This window comes from Scardinius erythrophthalmus (assembly GCF_964197995.2).
Source record: "Scardinius erythrophthalmus genome assembly, chromosome: 7".
Taxonomy (NCBI): Eukaryota; Metazoa; Chordata; class Actinopteri; order Cypriniformes; family Leuciscidae; genus Scardinius; species Scardinius erythrophthalmus.
In genome coordinates, this window is record NC_138227.1 from 43,010,132 (window position 1) to 43,037,480 (window position 27,349).

Here is a 27,349-nt window from a genome sequence, read left to right on the forward strand (position 1 = left end):
TTCTTCTTGCTGTGTAAATTTGTTTTTCAATTTTTCCTTCTGGTAATATTCTGCAGAAGAGAGAAGTGAATCTCAGTTTCACTGTCCCACAGCATGTGATTGCTTGTTCACTATTCTAAGGAAATACAAACTAAAAGTTCATGAAAACGAAAACAAACAGGCAGACCATGACAATATACCATGTTATATATTATATAGACTGTGAATCAGTCTACATGATGATGACACCATCAGTAAATAAGGGTCATCCTTATTTACTAAAACTCTCGGCAACAGCTCATCCGCAGGATTTTCATTTTTTTTTTTTTTTGTCATAGCAAATATACCTTACAGACACAGTTACAACAGCCAGAAAAAAGCAAACGTTAAAAAGTCAAGGGTCAAGAGCTCAACTAAAGCAAACACTGACCACTAATGGTCACTATAATTCAAACCAAACGGTCTGTCATTGTCCCAACACTGTTTTATATGTCTTTGAATTTACAACTTGAAATTGTGTGTAAAACATGCCTGAGATATTTAAGACAGTCAGTTTCCACACTCTGTAAAAATATTGCCTCGGTTTAACTCAAAAATATTTAAGGCAACTATTTGCATCAGAATTATGAATATTTTGAACTCAACAAATTTGTGTTTGACACAAATTAACCTTCCTCGTAAACTCAACTCAAAACTTTGTGTAGCAGAAACACAAAGAGTTCAAAAAGAACTCTTGTGAATACACTTTAGTGCAACATAGTAAAAACAACATATATTGTCACATATTTTTCAATATATGAAAAGCAGTATTTCCTTATGTATTATTCAATACATTGTAATATATAAGGCAATATGTTACTCCATATATTTTTCAATGTATTTTAACCATTTAATATATTGATGGAAATATGGAAGTGGAAATACATTTTCTTTCCATAAGGTGATCGCCTTATCTCCTGGTATTTCTCTCCGTGATCTTCGTCTCGTCTGCTTGTGTGTGTTTGTGTCTGTGTGTGTGTGTGTGTGTGTGTATCATCTCTTGCCTGCCAAGAAACCAGTTATCATTCTGCCTTTCAATCCTCTATTCTACTATCAAAGTCACTCCTGCATTGCTTTAATCTTGCCTTCATACATAAACTTACCATTGTGTTCTCCAGGTCTGCTATATTCATTTGTATATTCACAAATATTCATATTTCCATCAATTAATGTTGTGATCAATGTCGGTGAGTTGTTACACTCAATAACAAGTCTCTTTTTTACATTAATTGTGCAATCATTATAACAACACACACACACACACACACGCATGTGCACGCACACACACACACACACACACACACACACACACACACACACACACACACACACACACACACACACACACACACACACACACACACACACACACACACACACACACACACACAAATCCTCAACTGTGCAGGTAGTATTTATTTTAATACAAAGCTTATCAAAATCACAATAATGACATTGATGTTATCTAGACAACATTAGACATATAAACCTAAAGCTAAACATTTGTGCACCATAACAGCCACTTTAAGGCGAAATACTGGCTTTCAAAGGCACTTTGAAGTGCGTGCTTCTGTCTATGAATTCATATTTTGATAAAACAATATTTGTACTTCTGTCACTGCACATTTCAGTACATAAAAATTGTCCGGTTATAATTCTTTTCCACACCATTTGATCCTAATTGGCTGATTTACTGACAATCAGCAGAATATTAAATAAAATTCTGTATTTGTGAATAAAGCACAATCTATAATGAGCCTAATTTACCTAGGGAAAGGACTGTCTGGGTGAACAACAAATGACAATGAATTTAAAATGAACGACTCATAGATGGCCATTCATCCGGCCTCCAGATTGCCGCTAGTTAGCGAATAACATGCAGGTTTTTGCATTGAAATACCACACGCAAAAGGGGTTTCAATTTGTCCTCTTCAGCTGAGGTCAGATGAGACACTTCAAATCCATGTATTTACACACAGTGTTCCACATCATGAAAGAAAATGAGCTGAAAATGTGAATTTGCATGCAAATATACACAAAAGGTGACTGACGACATTTTGCAGGGGGTTTTGTGCTGTCAAGTTAATGTTGGACCAATATTTCATCCACTAAAAGGTGTGTAGACAGCAAAACATGTTACATAGATGATTCCAATGGTGCACTGGCATACATCAACATCATTTAGATTTGTCATCAAATGCTGTATGTATCTAAAGCACTGTGGCTTAAAGTACCTCAGTCAATCTTACTAGTACCACATACATCCATAATCATCTTTTTTTCCAAACACTGGTTCTGTGATGAAAAATGATTTCGCTTCAGAACGTTTAATTCACTTATTTAAATTTCAGATTAGATTGAAGGTTGAGTGGAAGAAATGACTTTAACAAAAGACCATTTTTAGCAAATCAAATGGCAAAATAACAATCAGCTAAATGTCATCTGCATTTGACCTTATTTGGAAACTCTATTTAAATTTTTTTTTTTTTTTTATCATAATATGGTAATATTATGGTAAATGTTTTTGTATCATACACTGTCTAAATGTCCATATCAGATAAAAAAAATGCATAAACAAAAGATAAACAAACAATACACTGACAAAAAATTGATTAGTGCAAAATATCAAATTTACAAAAAAAACATTAGGAAACGAGTAAAACAATACTGTGCTTGAGTCTGGGGTAGGGTCTCTGAGAAGCAAAGACCTTAGTCTAGTCTACTCCTCTAAACCTGCGAATCTTGACAGAAACCACAAAATTGGTCTCAAATCAATGCATAAAAAACAAACCTTTTGACTCTGAAGACCTTTGAAACAGAGTTATCAAAATGTACGCTAGCACGTAGGTTAGCGCGAGTGTGTCTCCAGCTCACGCACACACTCACTGAGGATTTGGTTTGACATGTTAGACCAAACATGGAATGTAATCGTCATCCTCCATGTGTTTCTTTGGAAAAAGATGCTGGTCAGGAGACTTGAGAGAGTTTATGTCAAGGACACAGATTCAGTCTTTGACCAGTTCCATCCCAGTCTACAGAGTGGCAGTGTCAAGCTAGTTCCCCGGCATTTGCTGAATCTGAGCTTTGTGTCATTGGTCACTGTGAATCCAATCACCTCCTGAGTTGGTGTGATCAATATCAGCAGCATGCTGACTATACCATGAGCTTAGACCTCACAGAAAAGGGCTTTAACTGGTCAGATCCCAGTTGACTGATATCAGTCTCATAAGGCTGCAGTAGCTGAACGTTTTGGAGTCCAACACCATGTCCTAACCAGTTGTGATGTGATAAAAGCAAACAGGATTTGAAGATTTCCATGAGTTTACTAGGGTGTTACGTGTGTTATCAAGCCTCAATCGCCTCAGGCCTCTCCTTCAATGCAAGTCTAAGTTACTCTTTAAAGTTGTGTCTCTTTGAAAAGTAACAGCAACGAGCCTTACAACCGAAGTGTAATATACAGGGCTGGGGGGGGGGGGGGGGGTGTTTACATTCCCAACCCTGAGTATGAGAAACAGTAAGCAAACACTGCTAAATATGCCAGTTTTGTTGCTGCGCACAGACAAATGACTTTCTCACTGGAAACTTATCACATCCTTTCTGGTTACGACACAGTGCAAGACAGAAAGTTGATTATGACTTCTTATAACCTACACTGAACAGAAATGACAATTTGGAATACAAATATTTGCATATTTCAACGCTGAATGTGGAGTGTGTGGAGTGTCTGTGCAAAGTGAAGGGGTAGGAGCAATAGCTCAGCAGTCTGGGCAGCATCATCCCTGCCAGGGCACTTTCTTCATTTCGTCTCTTTCCTCTGAGGACTCCGAGGGCGGCACTGGAGTGGAGCAGGACGAGGGCTGCAGTAGCGGGACGGGTGCGGAGCCCGTGAGGTTCAGGCTCTCCAGGGAGTCTGCGGTGAGCAGGCGCTGGTTCTCATGTTGGGGGCAGATCACGTACCGGCTGGGGTGGTGGACCTCTACAGTGGCCACAGAGCCCGAACCCTTCAGGGCCCCGAGAACACAGGGGACACCCCCCATTAAGGGGTCACGGCCCCCCACGGCCCCCAGCTCTCCAGAGGTCTCCTCCATATTGACATACAGTATCTCATCCGGGTCTTGGCTCGGAAGATCTTCCAGGACCTTTTCCAGCTCACCGCACAAGATCTGGAAGCTCGGTCTGTCCTTCGGGCTCAACAGCCAGCAGGAAAACATCAGGGAATAGCTGTGGAAAACAGGGAGAGACACAGAGGTGTCAAGGACGTCAAACATCGCTTGTCTCGTGATTGGACGCGGTGTGTTTCAATGTTGTGTAACGTTATAAATATTTGAGAGCAATGGTAGAGGGGATGGCTTTCATTAAAAAAACAACTTGAATTTTGGTCTTTTCCTCACACGATGCTCTGGTTTGACTTTATAAGACTTGTAATGTAGCACATGAGTAGGGCTGAGGATCAAGAGCCAGCTCTTAATCAGTACTGGTTTTTTTTAAACTGCATATTGGGCAGAACACTATAATAAAATAGTGATAAGCCCTATTCGGACGGGATAAGTTAGAGGGAGTCATGTAATTTTACCACAGGACGTTTGTAATAATAATGGCCATTTCGCACGGGATAAGAAATCTCAGTAAAACTATCAGAAGTGGGAGAGTAACTCGATTTACGCATCGCCGTCACCCTCCTGTCGTCATGTGCGTATTAACGTTGCTTTCTGATATCAAATGCGCAAACACATTTAACCTATATTTATATATAAAGAGTAAGGTCCAGTCGAATGATTTATTAACTAAATTAAGGTTGGATTATATTGGTAATATAGGCACTTGCCTAACACTAAAAAAGTGTTTTCGACCTTCTTTCTGATCTGAATGGTGTGTGGAAAACACTTGAGTTTTTCCACAGACTTGTCTCAGCATCTGGAACGCAACTGAATGCTTTTTCAAGCGCATCCAGACTTGAAAAGCCGCGGAAAACTACTTTTATACAGGAAATTACAGAATATTTACAACAGTGGGTTTATTCGCACGGGATCAGTATTACCTGAGGTCATTTTTCCAGACCTTTTTACTGAAGGTAAAAGTCGGCGTAATCTTTATTGCTATTGTCCGTAATGATTACTGAGATGCACATTCAGACGGGACTAAAATCACTGTGAAGCTCTGGTGATAATTACTCTACCCCACCTCTCCATGTTAGACTCGTCCCGTCCAAATAGGGCTAGACAGCTGTGCCACAACCAAATCCACTGACTGAATTGTTCACCAGTTTTGGACACTATCATTATATTTTCAATTCCCTTTGGTGTCACTAGAGGCTTTTAAAGAGCTAAGTGTGTACAAAATCAGATGTCTTTTTTGCATTAACTAGCACTGGTTAAATTTATTACTCTCATTACCCAGCGGTGCTACCTCCTTTCATAATGACAAGTGTGAAGCAATCCTTAAGCTGAGGTTGGAAGTGGTTTTAACCAGGGGTTAAAAATATGTTAAGCCAGGTCTAAGCATAGTGTAAAAAGCCTTTCAGGTTTTTGACAGGCATACTCACATGCTGTCCAGGCAGTCTGGAGGTTGTTTCAGACGGTTGCCCTGCCTCAGATAATCGTAGATTTCACTGTTTTCCACTCCAGGGTACGGCGTCTGACCTCGAGTCGCAATCTCCCACATTGTCACTCCAAATGACCACTGCGGGACACACAAATGCATCTTCATAAACAATATGAACTCCGAGAAAGAGAACAGCAAATGATCCTCAAACTGTCTTTGGAATAACATGCTCTGATGAATCATTCACAATAAGACCAGGCAGACTTATTAAGCTCAGGTCTGAATCCCTCTGTACTTTGTAATTCTTGTCTAGAGTGAACTAGTGCTGCAACCACTGTCTGCTGTTGCTTCTGATTGCTTCCAGAGTGAAAAACTGCCCACATAACTGCTGTTCTAGGATCTGCTTTCTCCGTAATAATAGCATATAGGTGAAACAGATTTGTCATATGATCCAATGTGTTTCGGTTTTTGTTGTTTGATAATATTTTTTTTATTTAAAATTTTGTAATTTTTAGGGATTTTATGGTACTAACTTATATTTATATATCCATTTCACAAGTTTGTTTGCCCATATTATCTTTAGGCTAATAAGGTTAAGCGTATTTGGCTTGCTGTCCGCAGTGGAGGGCCTCGAGGAAGCAAGACGCCTAAATGTTGTTGGTGGAGGTTGGGAGGTGGAGGAATGCCAAAACAAGGTGAGCGGCTGCTTGCATGCTCCGGCAGTTAACTGAAAGATTAGATGGGTTCACTCCTCCCGAAATTACGTTTGTGAATGTACTGCCTGTTATCCACTTTTTGAGCATTGACCTGAAAATGAAATTTCCAACTTAAACTGTTGTAAATATTGAACGCATAAGAGCACAGACTTAAGTTTGATTTCTTTTTAAAGAAGAAACTTGGCAGATTATTGCTGAAGTGAAAAATCTTAAAAGCTAAAAGAAGTTAAGTTTATTATTATGAAAAATACATAAAAAATACTATTTTTAAATTTCATGTGAAATATATTTTACAAAATATGTTGTACTCAAAAACTCTGAGAAAATCAAAGCCATAAACCTAAACTAGGTTGTGTTCCAAATTTAATTCCAAATTGTGCTCACATAGAAAGTGCCAAAACCTTTACCAAGTTTTGTAACACTCCGTTTAAGTAAAACATTCTTACAAAAAACAAAACGTCAAATTTTTTGGTCAAAAATGACTGGACAAAACCTCTGGCTTGGGATGTGGAGGTTGTGCGGTGAGACGTAACTTGAAACTATTTCAAGGAAATCTATTGAAAAGTGTTTTTAAATGCGAAGCACATCTCCCTAGTCTTATCCTGGAGTTGGTTCACCTTCCGCCTATGGCTGCAAAACTGAGATTATCTCTCCAATAGGGATCAAAATCATGTCCACTACTAATGATATGAATCAGTTCTTTCTCAGTCTTTATCTATTCATCAAATGGACGATGTCTTACCACATCACTCTTAGTGGTATAGACTCTGTCTGCCAGACTCTCAATGGCGATCCACTTGACAGGCATCTTAGAGATGCGCCCTTGTCTGTAGTAGTCCCCATTATAGATCTTCTTAGACAAGCCAAAGTCAGCTACACACACATTCATGTTCTCATTTAACCTGGTTAGCAGAGAGGGGAAGAAAAAAACTCGAATCAATATTGCATGTCCATATCTGTAGTACTGTAAGTAGAAAGTGTGCGTGTGTGTGTACTTGTACAGCTATCTCTGTGAGGACCAGTTTGAGTTTTAGACCATTGGAGTGGGACAAAGAGAGTAAAGGGAGGACATTTTGGCCGATCCTCACTTCTGAGAGCCTTTAAAGGCCTGTTTGAGGGTCAAGACTTGGTTTTAGGGATAAGGTTATAATGAGGTCAAGGGTCGGTTTAGGATCAGGGTTCGGGTTAGGCACTTATTTGTGATGGGTAAGGTAAGCGGCTAGAGATTGCATTGTGTCAGTGAATGTCCTCATAAATATAGATGTACAAGAATGCGTGTGTGTGCATGTGTGTGTGTGTGTTTATTTCACCCACATGCAGTTTCGAGCTGCTAGGTCTCTATGAATGAAATTTTTGGCGCTCAGGTACTCCATTCCTCTGGCGATATCTGTCATGAACTTCACCAGCATCTGAGAGGGCAGATACTACACACAGGAGACAAAGATATTTTAGATATTTAAAACAGTAATGATTTTGGTCTTCAAACTGCTGTAGAAAGCTAGTGCATCTTCCAATGTAATGTAACATTTGTCATTAGATGTTTTTGTGAGTTCTTCGTGTGACAGGCAGGTGGTGCCAGAGACTCTCCCAGAAACTGCTCGGACATCAGACACGTACATTGACAATAACAAAAATTATAGACCAGTGGGCGTTAAAAAACACTTTGCGGTACAACATGTTCCTGAGACAATGTATTGTGAGCGTGTGCCTCACGTCTGTCCTTTAGAGGAACTTAATTTATGATAGCAAAGGAGTTTCCCAACTCTGACCATGAGAATGTGCCTCAAAACAAACTGGTCATTAGTTTGATCTTGACAGAATCATTCACTGTGAACGACTTGCTTCACAGTGTTTGCATTCATAACCAATGGTGTAACCACTGTGAAAAAAAGACTTGTTTTAGTAGCGTTGGTGCTAGATAGGATAGGCTGTATCACAGATGTGTCTGTATGAGCCAATGTTTCAAATCTGAGCATAAAATCCAAAATATTTAACTGTTTTTTTTGTTTTTTTTTTCTGAATAGTTCAAAAGTCCTCATTTACTCACAAAAAAGGATTTGGAACCACTTGAATGTGTTAATATTTTTATATATTGCTTTTATGAAAAAGAGCAGCATGAACAAAGAAGGTCACACCGGTTAGGATGACATGAGGGCAAGTAAATAATGACAGAGCTATTTTTTATTTTAAAGGGAACTGCCACTCTTTTAGGTTAAGCAATGCTGAATCTTTTTTTTTTTTTTTTGGGGGGGGGGGGGGGTCTCTTTTTCCCTTTTTATCTCTTCCAGATCTCTCTTCCTCCAGTGTTTCGGTGCGCGTGAACTCACCACAGGAGTGTCTCCGAGTCTGGAGTACAGCAGGTAGCTGTGCAGGTCTCCATGCTTCATGTAGGGAAGAATGACAACAGGAGACGGATAGCCTTCACTCTCCACTGTCTGCAGACACACACCTATCACACAAACACAACCATATCAAACAAACACATTTCTCACATTGTATGAATACAGCGTCAGTCTAACGGCTCAGTAAAGTAACAGCACACTTCTCCTCATCAAACTGCCAGATCATTCATGTCTGCAGGACAAGTTACACATCAAAGTTTAATTCTTAACGCATGTGATTTAAACAACCTCACCCTAAATATGAACATATTTGCAAATAATTGTAATAATTGTAAAGCAACTAATAAGAACATAGCCTATGACATGACATGGATTTTCATGATCTAATCAAATCCTGAAGCAAAAAAAATCTAATCTTGTCCTGCATTATTTCACACTGAATATTCCGTTCTACCTCGACGCAAAAGTATGGGTTAGTTGCGGCATGGATGATCCATGCGACCATAACCAAGGAGAAGATGCCAGAAGCACGACTACGGAGGTACAGACATGTCTTAGGGAGCGACACGGACTCAGTGGCCCGAACAGCCCTGCGGATAAATCCCCGAAGACGCCGACCATGGGGACGACCAAAGATGCGGATTAGCTGAGGTGACGTGATGCTAACAAACAGCAGACAAACGGCTAGCAGTGACATCAGCGGCAATCCACCTGTCACTCAAGTGGCCACGCCCTTAATTATGCAGAACTTTAAAGCTTAATATAATTTAAACGGATGAGTTGTAAAAAAATTCGCTTGGTTATAACTAGGTACTAACCCTGAACCTAGCCTTAAACTTAACCCATGTACATTTCTTGGAAACTACACTGTAAGTACACATAATGTAAAACAAAGTATAACCCAGTTTTTACAATCTCTAAGACACATTTCTCAATACTTAGGTCACTTTTTCAACTCTTCACTCAATGATCAAAACAGCAGTCTATGTGGGCTAAACTCTGGATCATTTATCATTGCTTTGGCACAAATGCATTCAATGACAACATCTTTTAAATTACATCACCTCTTTTCTCACTTAGACACAAACACCACCAAAACCCAGTGAACCTACAGACCAATTTGCACGTTTGCATACTCTTTTCCAAACTATTAAACTTAAGTTCAAAACCTAGCATAATACAAAACTGAATAAGACAAATTCTCAATTTCTACAGTAATAACATATTGAAATATATTCTAAGTCTAAAAAATGAAATATTATCAAGCAATTAGATGTATCTGAACACCTACACAATTTAATTAACACAATTTCTATTTAATTACCATCTATACAAAAGGGGAAAACTCAGGAATAATTTTGTACTGTAATGTAAACATGGACTATGTAACAAACTGCAGTCAATCATAAGCAGTAGAGAGTGTCATTCTTGTTTTGTAAAGAACTTTTACAAAAGAAAATATTTGAGACATCTATGAAGTGTTTTGGTAGTTTTAGTGCATTTTGAATGTGAAATGAATTGCTGTTCCGAGTTGAAAGTTGGTTAGGAGAATTGTCTAAAGAGTTTTGAAGTATTGAGTATTGAGAAATGTGTCTTAGCGATATGGAATACCTTGTTTTTACTAAAATATCAGTCAGTTAGACTAAGCTAATCTACAAACTACTGAAGATTAGTTGACCACCAATAGAAGTGGTGTCATGTGACCATCTCCTGTTACTGTATTTGGTGACATGGAGGAGAAATGGGCAAAACTTTCTTGTAGGTTTCTGTCAGGAGATTGACCCCACTTACCTAGAAGCCGCATGACATTCTGATGATCGAACTCCTTCATGCACGCTGCCTCTCTCAGGAAATCTTCCATTTCTGTGCGAGTGCAGATAGCAACTGACCAAAACACAGCAGGAGGATGAAGTTAGTTGGATGGAAATGCTTGCATGTGTTTTCAGAGATGCTGTGGGCGTTATTGACTCACTTTTCATGGTCTTCACTGCCACTTTGAGCACAGAGTCCTCCTGAGTGAGTAAACCCTCCATAACAGAGCCGAACTCACCTGCACACACACACACACACACACACACACACACACACACACAAGCCTTTATCTGATCTGATCGTGAGTCCGGACAATACAAGTCACAGATCCCAACAGCAGTCATGTAACGCTCACCTTCCCCGAGTGTTTTTCCCAGCGTTAGCTTATGTCTGTCCACCATCACGTCCTGTAACTTTTGTTTGAGCTCATCGCTGATCCCCAGAGAGTTTACTGAGAAAAGAAACAGCCACCTGAGAGATTAGCATCAGTTTTCAAAGCCTCTTTGAGAGCGTTTTCAACATCATGCCATACAAACAATATAATCCTATTCTTTAGAGAGAATATTGTCTTTGACATTTTCTCTTTGTATTGTAATACAATCACCAAGTGACACACTATCAACCAGAGTGAGTTAAAGGTGATATCTGTTGACACTAAATGCATGATAATTAGGGTTGGGTACCGTTCACATTTTAATCTGTACCGGTACCTTTTTTCTGTACAGTACTTTAGGCATGTTTACCTCAAAAACTGTACAGAAACTGTAAGTCATTTATAGAAGTGTTATTGACATTATGCCAGAGCTGCCTTGGTCGCTGTCTGCCATTGTCTATGATGAATGTGTTGAATATAAAAAAAAATAAAACATTTTAGTAATAATAAAATAAAAATTCTATGAAATGTTTTGTTGTGAAATTTTCTAGTAATCAAATGAAGACATAAAACATTAATTTAATTGATCCTTTATATGAAATTTAATTTTTTGTCAAACAACATGCGGCACAACTGAGCTTTATACTGTTAAAATTACAACATAGAAGAAAAAGTGGGATCTAAATGTACAACAGTAATATATTATTAAGTTAAACCAAACGTCACGCGTGCTTCAGTGTGTGTGTGTGTGTGTGTGTGTGTGTGTGTGTGTGTGTGTGTGGTAAATGAAACCACGCGTCTGCGCCACTCATTCACACAGAGACACGCAAAAGATGTATTAGCGTGTAGTATTTAAATATTACTCTCGCGCCCAGATGAGTTCTCAGGTACTGAAATTTGGCACCGACTGATGTGAATCGTTACTTGGTAGTACCGACGTAATTAGAGTTCAGTACCCAACCCTAATGATAATCGTGTTACGTTTTTGATTGAAAGTTAAATGTCTTGTACGAAAACAAAGAATGATGCTATTCCCATGAATTCCCATGTCAAATTTAAGATATTACAGAAAAAATGCTCTTGCTTAATAATATTCTAATAATAATAATGAACAAAATAACAATAATGGTACAATATTCTGGTGGTCCGAGATCAAAAAGTGGATTAAAACCTGATTAACAATGCAATGAAGCAAAAGGAAATGGTACAGAGCCCCTAAAGGGACATGGTGAAGGAAAACAAAATTGAGATGGAGGAAAAAGTATTTGTTTTAGTTGCTTTTGCTTTCTCTCGCAAATGGTTTGCATTCCTCCGAGAAAATTTGGTTTTGCAAGCAAAGAGCTCCAAAGGTTTTGTGAGCGAACGCAAGGTTTCTTGGGGGAACGCAAAACATTTCAGAGAACGCAAAAGCATTGGAATATAATTTTTCCTCCCGTCTCATTTTTTATTTTACCACCATGTCCCTTTAGGGGCTATGCAAGATGGAAAGTACGTGCATGTCTTTTCCCCTCTCCTGACTTTTTAATCCACTTAAAGAGCTTTGTTCTTCTCATTCACACTGCAAAGTTTTATTAGTGACAAATGGAGTTTGTGAATTCCTAAAATGACTGAACAGTTCGGTTCTGTTACTTTGGGAGCATTTTTGCCTTTTTATATTTATCTCAAGTGTGTTGAAAGTAAAGAGATTTGGCTTGCCATTTGAGATAAAGGACTCGAGCTCAAAAGCACAGATGAACTAGCTGAACTATGAACTCTGACTGAGGAATGCGATTGACACTCCTGAAGTAGCAAACTTTGTGTGCTCAGTAGAGGGAGTGAAAACGTCTCTGTTACAAATGTAACCCTCGTTCCCTGAAGGATGAAGTACGGGCTGTAGAAGCCGGTCTTCATATCGGCTGGAGGGACTGGACTGCAATCTCTGCCTGGAGCACAGGGGCATTGTCCACCTGAACTGAATGCCACTGAAGGCTGGGGGGACGTAGCGTTGAACGTGAGCAACTGATAGGGAACTGCATTTAGCAGCAGTGTGTACGCTGCCAAAGAGAAATCTGAAGAACTCTATGATGTTGCAAGATTGTTTTGCTCTACAAATGAACCCCGAATGGAAATCAAGATAGAAAGGGAGTGAGAGCAAAAACAAAATATTATGGAGCTTGTCCAGATGACATAAACCCTCCACCTTTTACTACAAAACAAGATCACATTCATATGAACGCCATCATGACCGTACTCTCTCACTATCTCACAACACATGACGTCAGGCTTCCCTGGAAATCTCTGGCTCAGATACCAGATCTTGAGATAATGCAGATGTTTCTACTCTAGAGCAACACTCAGCTTTTGTTTTAGCGATTGAGCTCATGACAGCACTGAGATATGCATGAGGATTACAGTATAGCCAATATTTGTAAATACTTTTACACATCTCATTTACTTTCAACTCATTCTCATGACACAGGTGAGGTAAAACATTTATTAAAGTAGTAGGAAACATAAGAAAAAAACAAATCAATTCAAATGCACTTGGATGGATGTGTATCCCTGATGTTAAAGGAATATTTCAGGTTAAGAGACAGTTAATCTCTCTCTCTCTCTCTCTCTCTCTCTCTCTCTCTGTGTACTGCACGTCCTAATTTCCCCAAATTGGACTTGTTCCTGGGTCAACATATTTTGTTCATTCCTGTGATATTCTGTTCATTCCAAACATTTCTGTCCGAAAAAGTAGTCCTTACCTCATCCCAACCCCTAAACCTAACCCTACTCAAAACTTATCCCTAAAATCAGAGGGAAATGACAGATGAATAACACTGATGTAGAAGCACCTTACCCTGGTTGTAAGCCTAAACTTGACATAAACTGTAAACTTTTCCCTCAGATCTGATTGATTGATTGGAATGTTGTTCCAGGATCAACAAAGATGTTGATCCAGGAACATGTTTTACTCGGTGAAATCAGGTTCTTCATGTGTGCACGTAAAACTACTGTATCTTTAGACCATCAAAGTGAGGACAAAGAGAGTAAATAGAGGACATTTTGTCCGGTCCTCTCTTTCTGAAACCCCTTTAAATGCCTGTTTGAGGGTCAAGACTAGGTTTTAGGGATAAGGTTATATTAGCTTTACGCACTTTAGGTTAAGGAGCTAGAGATTGCATTGTGTCAATTAATGTCCTCACAAAGATAGATGTAAAATAATGTGTGTGTTGGGTTCAGTCAGGTTTCAAAGCCAACACCCATTTATCATGTTTCTATATTATGCTTAAAAAAAAATTTCTTCATCTGTTTTTCTCAAGGTTCACTTCTCCCTCTTTCTATCCAGTTTTGTTGCTCCTGCATGTTGAGGCACGTCAGTGTCAATCTGTCCCTGTCAGTAATAGATCCAGCAGTTTGAGGGTGAAATGTGATGCCAGGTTAGATGAGTGCATGCTTATTTCCTTCAAACCTCTGCCAAACAACAGTGAACACATCTCAAGTGTACTCAGAAGCGGGGTTGGCTGATTTTCCTTCATATAATACTGTTGAGACCATTCATTTACATATATTCTTCACATCATCATGAAATTATGCATTTTATGATAGTAAGTTTCCTGAGAGAAATAGCACTGCTTACAAGACAGCTAAAGAAAAGTGTTAAAGTTTAGGTTTTAGTCTTCAGTCTGTGCGAATGTAATGCTGACACTCAACTTTTCTGTCAGACAGGTGTGAGAGTCAATACAACACAACAGCGTCTTTTCTTTGTAAAGGCGACAATGGGAGGATATAAAATACTAACTCAGTATGTTAACCTTACCATGACATCATTTACAGTGTAAAAGTAAAATGGAGATTTTCAAACCTACAATTTAACCAGCAGTATAAGTTTGGTAAAAAGCCCACCTAAGACGTGGAGTTGAAGCCCATCTAAGACTTTCATTGATCCATTTTTGACCAGGTGTTACTGTTCTAGTTACAGCTTCATGTGCAAGTAAAGACTCAGAATCAGACAGTTTCATATATGGCTAGAGAAAAAGCAAACTCACGTGTGGCTTCTGTCGTGCGTCGGCTGTACGTGCGACGAGCTCGGTATCGAACCACGAGTTCACCGCTCTCCATCATGGGTTCAAATGCCTCACTGTACAACACACACAAATGTACATATTTCACATGAAACAGAACCCCTTTGTATTTATTTATTCAGTCATTGTATTTTTTGGTAATGTTAAATACCTATATTATACCTATAGTAAACGTCACTAAACAAAAATATGTACACTTAACAGATATTCCACATTTTCTCATTAATTAATTTTACTAAAAAGAATGATGCCCGACCCCATGGAATCAACATTTTTTTTGCAATTAAAACGCATGTCCTATAAGGTTATGAATGGATGATGGCGCTTATTTCCAGCATCTCAGGCCATTGGCAGAGAAAAACACTCTGGATAGATGACCAGTCCGTCATAGTGCTAATACACACAGACACACACTTACATTCACATTTACAGCTACTGACAATTAATGTCTCCAATTCACCTGTGCCACATGTCTTTGAACCGTGGGGAAAACCCTGCACAGGGAGAACACGCAAACTCCTCATGCAAGCTAAATTTATGACAGTCAGGAAAGAACTCCTGGTGATATGCACTTAAAATGCAGCGTTCCCTTTCTTGGAAAATAAACTAAAACATTGATGACATCATCACCAACTCATGGGTGCATACAGTTTTTTGTCCAATGATGTAAACAGCAAGATGCAAAAATTATGTCATTGGGTCTAGTCAATTGTGGAAAAATTTGGGTGAAAAACAATGTAGGATTACATCTTAAGAGTTTCTATCTATAAGAGGCCCTATTATGCCCTTTTACAAAGTCTTTTGGGCTCTACTAAAACAGGTTTCATACTTGAATGTTAAAAAAAAAACAGATTGTTTTTCTCCATATTCTCCATTGTTGCAGCTCCTATCTTCCCAGTCTGTCAGTAACTAAGCTCTGTTTAGTTCCTGTCTCTTTGAAGCTCCTCCTTCTGAAAAGCACAATGTGCTCTGATTGGTCGGATGGATCAGTGTGTTGTGATTGGTCAAGCGCTTCGAGTGTGTTTGGGAAATGTCCCGCCCCTTACCATAACCGCCAGTTTCAACACACTACTAACTAACTCAACGCATTCTGCGCATTAATTATTTAAATGAGGAATATTGTGACGTGTTCATCCCCGGAAGAAACTCAAGACTACATTGGAGGCGTTTCAGGGAGTTCAGAAACACTGACACCGATATAGAGAAAAAGTGGCCGTTTGCACGACTTTCATTTTTAATCAGTCAATCAGTTTCCTGCCATTTTTCAGTTAAGTTTAATAGTAGCATTGACATCTCTGCTGTCAGAATCCTGAAAAGAAAAACACAGAAAATGTGTGTGGCCACTGAATGGAAAAGACAGTAAAAGCCTCATCACCACCCACCCGAAGCGCGTCTCCTTCCGCCTCAGCTTGGTCACATACACAGCCAAGAGCACAGCTAGAGCGACAGCGACGGCGATGGCCATCACCACGTACCACCAGTGCCAGGAGAATGCCGGAGGACTCGAGAGACCTGATGTAAAAAGACAATTATGTCCATTTAAACTTGAGTATAAAGAGGAAAAACATGCAAGCACTGATGTGTATGTATAGCTTTGTTTCAAAACCTAGCGAACTGCCTATTAAACAGGATTTCAAAGCATGACAACCTCTGAGTGTAATGTATTTTCTGTCTGTGCTTTTGTTTTGTAGACACATTTTTGAAGAAAAGAGTTGTGCTTTTCCTTTTCCATCTCTACAAAGCTACGAATGGATTCAGAATCAGAATCAGAATATCTCACCAAGTCTCCACGTTAGAGAAATTAACAGAGAATAAGAGTGTTATATATATATATATATATTAGGGGTGTGCAAAGCAGCCGGTATTTGTATCTGTATTTGTATTTGTTGAGGGGGGAAAAGTATTTGTATTTGTATTTGTATTCGAGTAAAATTCAAAATAGGCGTAAAAATCTATTTTTTTTTGCGTTACACTTCTAATTTACGTTATAGTGTAAGTATTCTTTAATTATATCCATTATAATAATTATGGATATGCAATATTGGTTGATGTTTTTCCATAAATCAAGCAATGAACATGTAACAAGGAACGTCATTGAAAAGAAAAAAAACATAACAGCCATTACCTACGTTAACGTTACTCTGTCAACAGCCTATTGTCTAAATTACCGAGCTAACAGAGCTACTAGTGTTGTCACGATACCAAAATTTCAGTATTCGGTATAGGCTACCAGTGAAAATCCACGGTTCTCTGTACCTATTTTGGTACCAAAGCTTAATTTAGATTACAAAAGATGGAAACTGTAGTATTAAAAACACTTTACAATAAGATTCCATTTGTTAGATAACATAAGATAAAGTGACCTAACAATAAACAATTATACTGTCGCAATTATTCTCCTTGGGTTAATTTAAAAATACATTTTTAAAATCAAAAGTTAACATTATTTCTGTTAACATTATTTAATGCACAATGAATGAAGTGAACAAACATGACCAATCGAATGTTTGTAATAAATAACATTCACAAACATTAATTAATGTTGTAAAAATATATTGTTCGCTCAATGTGTTGATGTTTAATAAAGCATTAAAGTCCCCATGAAATCAAAATTGACCCTATTTACTTTGTTAGCGCATATTACTAGTCTTGTGGTGAACAATTAATCCGTGCAAGAAAATATTTAAAAAAAAAAATTTTTACCATGGTAATCTTTAATCAAAATCTGAAAATGCCCCTCCCCTCTGCATTGGAGGACCTTCTCTGATGACGTAGGTTTGAGGAATTAGGTTGGGAAACGCTTAACCACTCCCCTCAAACCGTTAGTCTGTTATGAGCAGAGATGGAGAGGAGGAGCGCTAGAGTAAAACCCTGCCCTCTGTTCTGGGAAATACGTCATAACACTGGAGAAAAGTCGTTTGCAACTTCCGGTTCACGGGGACTTTAAGTAATGTTAATGAATGGTATCTTTGTTACCAAACTATACAGGAGATAAAACGTGTTTTATTTGACTTGACTGTACTTTTATTTGATCCAAAACTGCATTCATATTTAATTTTAAAAGGGCTTTTTAAACCTGCGTCTGTCGTTGCTATGCAACCATAGGCGCGCCTGGAAAAACGAGCGCGCCTACATTTGAAATCTGCACGCGCAAAAACCGCGCTATGTGAACGGCCCCTTATGACAACGTGATATTAGCCTAATCCAAAATATTTCCATATGTGGCTCTTTCCTCCTTTCTTATCAACAAGTGGATTTACAGCCACCACATCAGCAGCACCGCCAGTCGCTATGTCTCAGCGCTTATGAACTATGAAGAGGACGCAACGGCACGCGCTTCGTGGCTCGGGCATGCACGCGCATCAACTACCGGGTTTGAGAGGTGTCAGTCACCTCTTTTACTCACTCACTCACTCTGCACTGCGGTCTCATGAGGAAACGCAGCTTTTTGATATAAAGTTTTTCTTGTTCCCGAATACAAATATTTTAAAAAGTATTTGTTCGAAATAAGTATTCGTAAAAAACACGTTATTTGTGCCTTTCCGAATACCGTATTCGGGTTCGGCTCCACCCCTAATATATATATATATAAAATAGAGATCAGTGTTGAAAACTTAGCGACTTTTCAGACCAATTTAGCGACTTTTTCCAAAAAAAAAAATCTAGGGAAATTTTGGACTGCTGGTAAAAGTAGTCAACCACTACTGTTTATCATACTCTTTTCCATTGTCTGACAGAAAATGTGCAAATCAGAATAGCTTTTTTGGACGATCGACTATATATCATATTAAAATATAGCATATGAGCACGGATTAGGAGAGAAAGCGGTTGTAAAGATCCGACAGTTAGCACATCATCTAATGGCATTTAGCTACTTTCCATTGAAAATAGTTGGCAACACTGATAGTGACTGATTTACTGTTGAGCACGCAAATTGCCTTGAGTCGTCCTACTCACAATGCAACGCGGTGTGGCGCTTCTCATGGTCAGTAATTTCCTACAATCAAGCTAAGTTTATGCAGGTATTATTTTCTTATTATTTATCTGGTGGTTCTGTAAAGCACTTTGGTCAGCCTAAATGTTGTAAATGGACATTACAACATTGTTGGCTGTTGTAAATGTGCTACATAAATAAAGTGCTACTTGAATCAAATTCTGACAAAATAAAGAAACCTTTAAACCTAAACCTTTAAACATAAGCTGCTACAAAAATGAATGCACTGAGATCACTATTTCTTAAGGTCTTATTTTTCTCCTTGACAACATTCTTCTTCCTGAGAAATCTAAGTTACGAAACATGCTTTCTGTTCCTGATGCAGAAACGCTAGTCTATGCATTCATGAACTCAAGATTATCATAATGCACTGCTGGCTGGATTTCCTGTTGTCTCTGTAAACAATCTGGTTCCATTTAATCAAAATGCAGAAGCAACCGTTCTTACCAGATCTGGAAAATGTATCATACTTGCCCAGTCTAATCATTGCTGCATTGGCTATTGACTCTGAATATAAACTCCTAGTTCTTTATTTATTTATTCATTCATGTATTGCCCTCACACCTGAAATTTGCTGTAGTGTCAGTGGCTAGTTATAGTTATAGCCTTACATTAGAAGAGCATGCATGACTTCGTATTGCAGACTTGCTGAAAATTAGTCACGGTTAGTTTAAATGACTGAAGAAGCCATGATCTGATCCTTACAAACAATTGTGAATTTAAACAAGATCATCTAGTCAAATTACACCAGGCTAGATTCAAACATGGCTTGCACAAATAAATAGTGTTGCACTATGCTCACCAGAGCAATATCTGACGTGTCTTAATATGTTATCATGGTCACCTGGTCGCCTTAAAGCACATCTGTAAGAGGCTAGAAACTATCTCTCTCTCTTTCTTTGTGTGTGTGTGTGTACCTGGTATTCCCTACAAGGATAGTAATACCAGCAAATCTTGACCTTATGGGGACAATCATTTTTTGGTCCCCATGAAGAAAACAGCTTATAAATCATACTAAATGTAGTGTATTGAAAATGTATAAATGCAGAAAGTTGTGTGTGATGGGTAGGTTTAGGTGTAGGGTTAGTGTAAGGGGAATATACAGTTTGGATAGTGGGTATATACCTGTGTGTGTGTGTGTGTGTGTGTGTGTGTGTGTGTCTGTGTGTGTGTGTGTGTGTGTCTAGGGCTGGATGTGTGTTTTGTTCAATTGGTCATTGGTTGGATTAGCTCATTAAATGACCTCAGTGCAGGATGTCCAATTTTGCAACAGGGTGTGTTGCTTCTCGAAATCGTCCTAAAGTCTCTGTTTCTCTTTAAACATGCCTCCCACTCAACAAAACTCCTCACAGGTTCTGTCTGTAACTGCTTTCCTTTCCTTTCATTTCTTTCTGTTCCTTTCTTTCCTTAATTTATCTTTTTCTTCCTCTTTTTCTGAGACAGCAACAGCAAACAGAAAACATTTCAAGAAGGGCACTAAATAAGGGAAGTAAAAGGAAAAGTCCACTTCCATATCTTGTGTGGGTCCGGATTTCTTGCGGCAGCAAATCACATATATGTCTGAAATCACCTCAGTAAAATAACATCTTGATTAAAACATACAAATGTAAAAAGGTTTCTTTAAGGGTTAGGTTAGGATAGAACAAATTGAATTAGATCAATATAAAAAGACTAATGAAAGACTAATAAAAGTCAATGGGAAGTTCCCACTCGTATGTGTGTATATATCACTCACCTCTGGATTGCCCGGTTTCTGCAAAACATTGCAAGAAAAGAGACCATTAACATTGAGTGGAAATGTTTGACCAGCATGTGAGTATTTTAGATAATCGTCTGTGTGCTTTCATACCTGGATGAAAGAGCATGATGGTCTGGAGGGGCGTCCAGGGTCCCTGTCCTGCACCAGTGTACGCACACAGTCTGAAGGAAACGTTCGACAGGGGAGCTGAGAGATTGACAAGCATCTCTGTGTCCAAACCCGTGTCCACCAGAACCTGCCAGAATGGACATATGCAGGCGAATCAGTGAAATGATGGGCCCTATTTTAACAATCTAAGCACATGGTCTAAAGCGCATGGCGCAAAAATGGTCGGTGTACCCGGCACATGGTCTAAAGGGGTTGTCCCTATTCTCTTGATGAGTAATGGGTGTGTTTTGGGCGTAATGTCCCAGCTAGCAAAAAGTCGTCTATTAGACGTTGAATAGACGTAAATCTTTAACGTCTAATTACGACTTTTCAACATTGAAAACAGGTCGATCTTCAACGTCGTGATGGAATATGTAAAACTCTTTAAATTTATTTTAGATAATAATGAACATGGTTTGATAGGTTGTTTTTCTCCGTTAGCATGTATAACTGACTTATCCTGTCTTAGATTATCTGTTGAAAACACGTTGTCACGTCGAAAACCTGTCCAAGGCGGACCGACTTATTTTCAACCATATTTCAATGTTGAAAGACGGTAATTGGGGTGCAATAAACCAATCAGAGTCTCATCTCCCATTCCCTTAAAATGCCAGTTGTGCTCACGCCATGGCGGATTCGCCATTTACACGACGGAATTTGATAGTGGAAAGACCGAATGCATCTCCAGAGCGCAAAAGGATCTGTTCGTGCACGAGGTTAAAGCTCGCAAGCAGACCTTCTACGGGACAAGCCGGATTCATTCCACCATATCTTTATTTACACAATAATAAACTTTTACACTGTAATCCTTTTATTTTTAATATTTGGCATGTTTGTGTGCTGCTGTCCCTGTGTGTGTAATAAGCAGAGTGTATGCGCGTTGTGTACCCGTCTATAGGAGCACATTACTAACATGCTCTTTAAATAACAAAAATATTACACCATTGACTTTATACCAGGTTTCAGTTGGTCAATGGCTCAGACTATTTCAGTGCCTCAAAATAGCAACGCACCAACAATGCGCCAGAACACACACTCGTTCTCAGACCAGCACGCCCATGGGCGCACAGATGGGCACAAATGCATTTGCTATTTAAACAACACGCAGGATGTGAAAATGATAACTGCGTCAGGCTGAAACTAGCAAAAAACACTTGCGTTGCGCCTGGGGCTGCATTGCACCGGATGTATTATAGGGCCCGATATGACAACAACTGAACCCTGCTGAAAAAAACAGCATTGCTGGTCACCAGCATAAGGTACGTTCTTCATGCTGGGACCTGCGTGGGACCACTAGACCAGCTCTAACCAGTATAAACCAGCCTGGAACAACATGGAATTCATGCTGCTTTATGCTGGATTTTCAGCAAAGCAAATGAGATGTTCGAGTCAACATGAAACACTGATTTCTGTAAACTGATGGATCGACACAGCTATTCAATGAGAGAAAAGAATGTAATGGAACAAATTTGATTTCATGTTTGAAGTCAAGTCGTTGATGTCATTTTTAATTCAAAATCCCAGGGAATAAGATGCAATTCTACGGAACATTTTTGCTGGACTTTACAAAAAAAAATTGTTTCCCAATACAACATGGCAATACAATAGTACTGAATGATACCATATTCATATACCAAGGTATTACCAGGTCCAAAACAAATGGTAATTTTTCCAAGATTAAGGAATGGAAATCCAAAAGTAAAAAAAAAGTTTGTTATCAGTGTGCATGGTCCTAGTAAACCCTGCGTTATGGAGACAAAATGTCTGAAATCCTTGTCTGAAGGAACAGGAAAACAGCTTATAAATCATACTGTGATGTTTGTTTGTTTTTTATGTAAAAACACAGAAAGTTGTGTATGATGGGCAGGTTTAGGGGTAGAGTTAGTGTAAGGGGAGAGAATATACAGTTTGTACAGTATAAAAACTATTATGTCAATGGTAGAGTTCCCATTAAACATAAAAAACAATGTGTGTGTGCGTATGTGTGTGTGCGTACGTGTGTGTGAGTGTGTGTCTGTGTGTGTGTGACTGTTTACGGTTACCTTATCCACACTTGGCGCACTGTACTCTATCATGTATCCCTGCAGTTGGCCATTAATCTTTCCAGAAGGTTCGGACCATCTCAGGAACACTTCTGTTCCGTTCACCTCAACCGTCACATTGTCTGGGGCCGAATCCGGAACTAAAACAAATAAAACAACAAAAATAATCAAAACTGTGTGACAGGAAGAACACCAACAGAACCAACATAGAACATCTACACTCTCGTTGCTTATCAGTGGATAAGATGCTTAGATGCCCTATTTTCTGAGAGACTCAATGCGGCTAGATCTGCGATCATGCTTTCATTTCATTTATAAAGTTTACACTCATTTGGCTAGGGGCTCATCTCTACAACATATGAGAGATAAGGCTACACTTGGGAGGTCATGTGTCCCAAAAATGAGTTTCAAAGAGAGAGTCTTTACTGAAGAGAGAGAGAGAGAGCTGTGACAAAGGAAGACACTTACTAATAACGAATCACGTATATACATGTACATCATATGCAGGAACATAACAGACAAAATGTCATGTCATGTTTTTTTGTACATAGATGAACCCTCTGGTGCTCTTCACCTGTCGGTCAAAAATCGTTTTTATTTTATTTCAATGAAATGAATGTGCTATATTTCAGTTTGATAGTGTTTTTTATTTAATATTTTCTATTTTTAGGGGATTTTCTGGAACTAAATTATATTTACTATACTAATATATATATATATATATATATATAATAAATTATTTATAATCCATTTATTCACTTTTTGAGCATAGACCTGAAAATGGACTGTGAATCTTGAATGCTGAAGAGCACAGACTGAAGTTGGATCTCTTTTCAAAGAAGACACTTGGAAGATTATTGCTAAAGTGAAAATGCACAAAAATACTATTTTCGATTTTTATATGAAATATATATTTTCAAACACACGTTACTCTAAAAATGCAAGAAAATCAAAGCATCACATTAGTGACACTTGTCCATCGCCGCTACACTTACCAGCAGATTTAATGGCATGATCTCTATATTGATATATTAACTCATTAATATAACAATGCAAAAATAACTGTCCATTTCCAAGATGAAAACTACATGCCACTGACTTGTGATGTGATGTGGTCATGTGACAACAATGTGAAACATTGCACAAGGCCTAGTGTTGCACTCTTTCACATTTTTTAATTAATAGATAGTATAAGTGTTCTCTGCGGTATTCAGCAAGTAGTAAGATTGTATTACAGTCTGAACATATTTTCACTTTTGATATATTCTGCAAAAGTGTAACAAAGAGCCTCTTTTACTTTTCTCTCGGTTTCTTTGTCAAGCTCATTGCACTTTTGCCGTCTCTGTTTCTAATCCAGAGCAGCAGAAATAACAACACACACTGGCAACGGCCACGGTAATGGGCTGGAAATAGCTCTGTCTGTGTGTGTGTGTGTGTGTGTGTGTGTGTGTGTGTGTGTGTTTGCCAACATCCCAGAACAGAATTCTCTTAAACATCAGGCTCAAAACAAATCAAAACAGTTTCTTTCTTATTTTTTCTCCATTTCAGGTATGACAGAAAGCTTATTCTTTGTCACTTCACCCTGTAAATCCTCGTCCCTGCGCTGGAGACGTCGAGGATCATGGCGTGGCATTCAGATGATGTTATCAGGAGGAGTTTCACGTCTGATTGTTTCCACATGTGTCTCTGGCTCATGGCTGTGAAAATACACTTTTGTCAAAAGCGCTCTGCCTTCCTCTGCCATTTCTTCAGCCTAACCTTCTCTCTCAATAACTTCTGGGAATTCTTAATTTAAATTTCCAGTACGATCAAGCAGACAGTTCAAAGAAACCAGGATAAATAGGGGGACAGGAAACTGGCTGTTACTAAAACTGGAAGGACCAATAGGTATTGTTGGGGTTGTTGCAGTTTTGATCCTAGTCTATTCATCACTACTTAAAATGTAACCAGGCCATGTTTCACCAGTAAACCTCAGTCAGCACTTTGATCTCTTTGACTATGAAACTATAAGTCGAGTGTTTCTTTGAGCACATGTGCTGCGTTACAAGGCCTGAACCTCAGTCTTAAAGCAATTAGTCACAAATTGCGTTGTTTACTGTTTGCGGTTGCACACGGTGTAAAATGTGCTTTCAGAAAGGTTTTCTTTGACTGTTCTCTCGTGCAGACAGGGCTGTGTTTATAGGAAAACACACTACGTACACACACTACAGAAAAACTCAGTTGCCAATTAACCTTTTACTGCTTAATCCTGTTCTGTACACACACACAACCACATTCTACAAACCGAATTAACTCCCCAAAAAATGCAGGTAGAAACAATCGCATTCACACAAAATGATATATAGTGTGTACTGAACTGAACTGAACAACTAGTTGTTAATGCTGTATTTAAACAAGTATGGGCAAGAAGAACAAAGGTGACTCGTTCACGTTGCCAGATCTTGCCAAAAAATACCACAATAAATCAAAAACAAATCCAAATGCTTTATATGAGACCAAAATGCCTCATAATAAGTGGAGATGTCAACACTTCAAGAGTGCGCTCTGTAATGCAGCCTTCAGAGCTCAAACAAATCATGAGCAGTCAATCATCACAATTTCGGAAGTGATTAGTATTTCATAAACACACAGAACTTGATATTTAGGGGATTCACTCCCGTATTTAAATGTGGTTGTGTACATGGCCATAGTGTGGCAGACTGTCACTTGTAATAAGTGGAGGACAGTGTTAGGGAATAACCAATAATAACTGACATTAAATTGCGTACATTTTCAATAGCAAAATAATAACTCAGCATTTTTCAAAACAATGTACATTTTCCAGTTCCAGTTCCAGTGTTGTTGTCGTTGTTGCATTGTATTTCACATGCCATTTTCCAGCTGAAATGAGCAATCTCTGTTAAAACATCCTCAAACGTGGCACTGAAAGTCTGATCTACTGTAGTGATTCAGTCCAGACAGTTTGTTCACAGGAACATTTTCAAGACACATTTTTCTAATGGCAAGATAATGAGGTAAACACTGCTGTTCATAGCTTATAAGAATGTAAATGTGTACCTTGAAATGCAATGTAAGTCACTTTGGATAAAAGCGTCTGCCAAATGCATAAATATAAATGTAAATGTAAATAACTGGTCCACTACGTTTACAGCGTTTATAGCGTCTCCAGCACTGGCGGAGACGAGCAGATGTGATTATGATTGTGTAAGTTCAGCTCACAGGTTTAAGTTAATCCGTTCAAACAGAAAGTGCCAAACCAAAATTCGTTGGGATATCGGCGATCAGCTTTGTTTTCTCTCTCTCTTTCTCTCTCTCTCTCATCCCTTGGGCAATGTGGGACTCTGGGAAACTAGCAAAGTGTATGTTTTTTCTTCTTCACAAACCCCCTCCTCTTTTTCCTGTCCTATCCATCACAGCATTCCTCTGCCCCATTCACTTTTCCCACAGTGTGTGCATGTCTGTATTTCATATACGGGGCGGGGGGGGGGGCAAGAATAAATCAAAGGTCATGTGAGGTCAGGGCAGATGAGACTGGGGCCGCTACATGAAACGGGGGAGGGACAGAAACCAATGTAGCGTGTTTGGGAAAGCAGGAAATTCTTTCTTGAAGAGAATTTGTAGGATTAGTAGAGCAAGAGATTAAAAAAAATATTGCTCAGAGTTTGCTCTTTTTTGTAAGCTCAAGTGAGATGGTGTTGTTCTCAGTTAACTATTAACTTTGTCTAAGATGTTTCTTTTAAAATGTCAAAATAGGAATATTCAAATAGACACAATTGAATATGTGACACACAAGGGTTAGTTCACCCAAAACTTTTAATTCTGTCGCCATTTACTTTCCCACACATCCATAAGAACATTGATCAACACACAGACACACTTCTAATGTGATAAATGGAAGGTTATTCGCGTGTGTCACGCAAGAACGGTATGTATGTGGTGTGTCACAAATTAAATCTGTTCATCATATAAAGTGACCGTGTCTATTCAGAAGACTTGGTTTAAACCACTCCATTCATATGGATTATTTTTACTGTGTTTTTATGAACTATTCGAAACCTGAAGATTTTGGTTGCGTGGACTTTCAATGGATGGGAAAAATATCAGAAATTATGAAAAATAATGGATCTGCTATGCAAATATGTATACTGCAGTTTATGATATCACACATTTGTAACGTGGTATATACCAACAGATAACCCTACAACAGATAATCTAATTTGTGATTTTTCTTGTAGGGAGAAAGATTGAGAAAAGCAGAACAGAGGGACAGCAAAAGAGGTGCTAAAGAAAAGCTTTGAGTCCGCCACTAATAACCAAAAACAACACCACACCTACACACACATATAAACACACATAACACAGTACAGCTGTCCACGACCAAAACCAATCCTGGAAAAAATGAAACATTTCCTTCTCTCCTCCATTATTCCCGTCTCTCACCCGTCCCACATACTGACGCAAATTATACACTGGAGATTGAAAAGTCAAATAAAAGTAAATATGGTTAAGCAGAAGACATAGAGAAAGAGAATCATAAGTAAGACCTTTTTAAA

General features: G+C 38.7%; 1 protein-coding gene across 1 annotated transcript in view; it reads right to left on the reverse strand.

The window, feature by feature from the left end:
- Positions 1-1,415: 1,415 nt before the first annotated feature.
- Positions 1,416-27,349, reverse strand: part of axl (AXL receptor tyrosine kinase) — a 44,112-nt gene continuing 18,178 nt past the window's right edge. The window contains exons 8-20 of the mRNA XM_081370795.1: positions 22,797-22,936; positions 20,698-20,842; positions 20,584-20,601; positions 16,237-16,366; positions 14,819-14,910; positions 10,785-10,880; positions 10,590-10,667; positions 10,409-10,501; positions 8,603-8,724; positions 7,590-7,699; positions 7,018-7,177; positions 5,561-5,697; positions 1,416-4,239 (exon numbers count right to left, since the gene is read on the reverse strand). Coding sequence (XP_081226921.1) covers positions 3,792-4,239; positions 5,561-5,697; positions 7,018-7,177; positions 7,590-7,699; positions 8,603-8,724; positions 10,409-10,501; positions 10,590-10,667; positions 10,785-10,880; positions 14,819-14,910; positions 16,237-16,366; positions 20,584-20,601; positions 20,698-20,842; positions 22,797-22,936 — 1,769 coding nt within the window. The 3' untranslated portion in view covers positions 1,416-3,791. The remainder of the gene's footprint in view (positions 4,240-5,560; positions 5,698-7,017; positions 7,178-7,589; positions 7,700-8,602; positions 8,725-10,408; positions 10,502-10,589; positions 10,668-10,784; positions 10,881-14,818; positions 14,911-16,236; positions 16,367-20,583; positions 20,602-20,697; positions 20,843-22,796; positions 22,937-27,349) is intronic.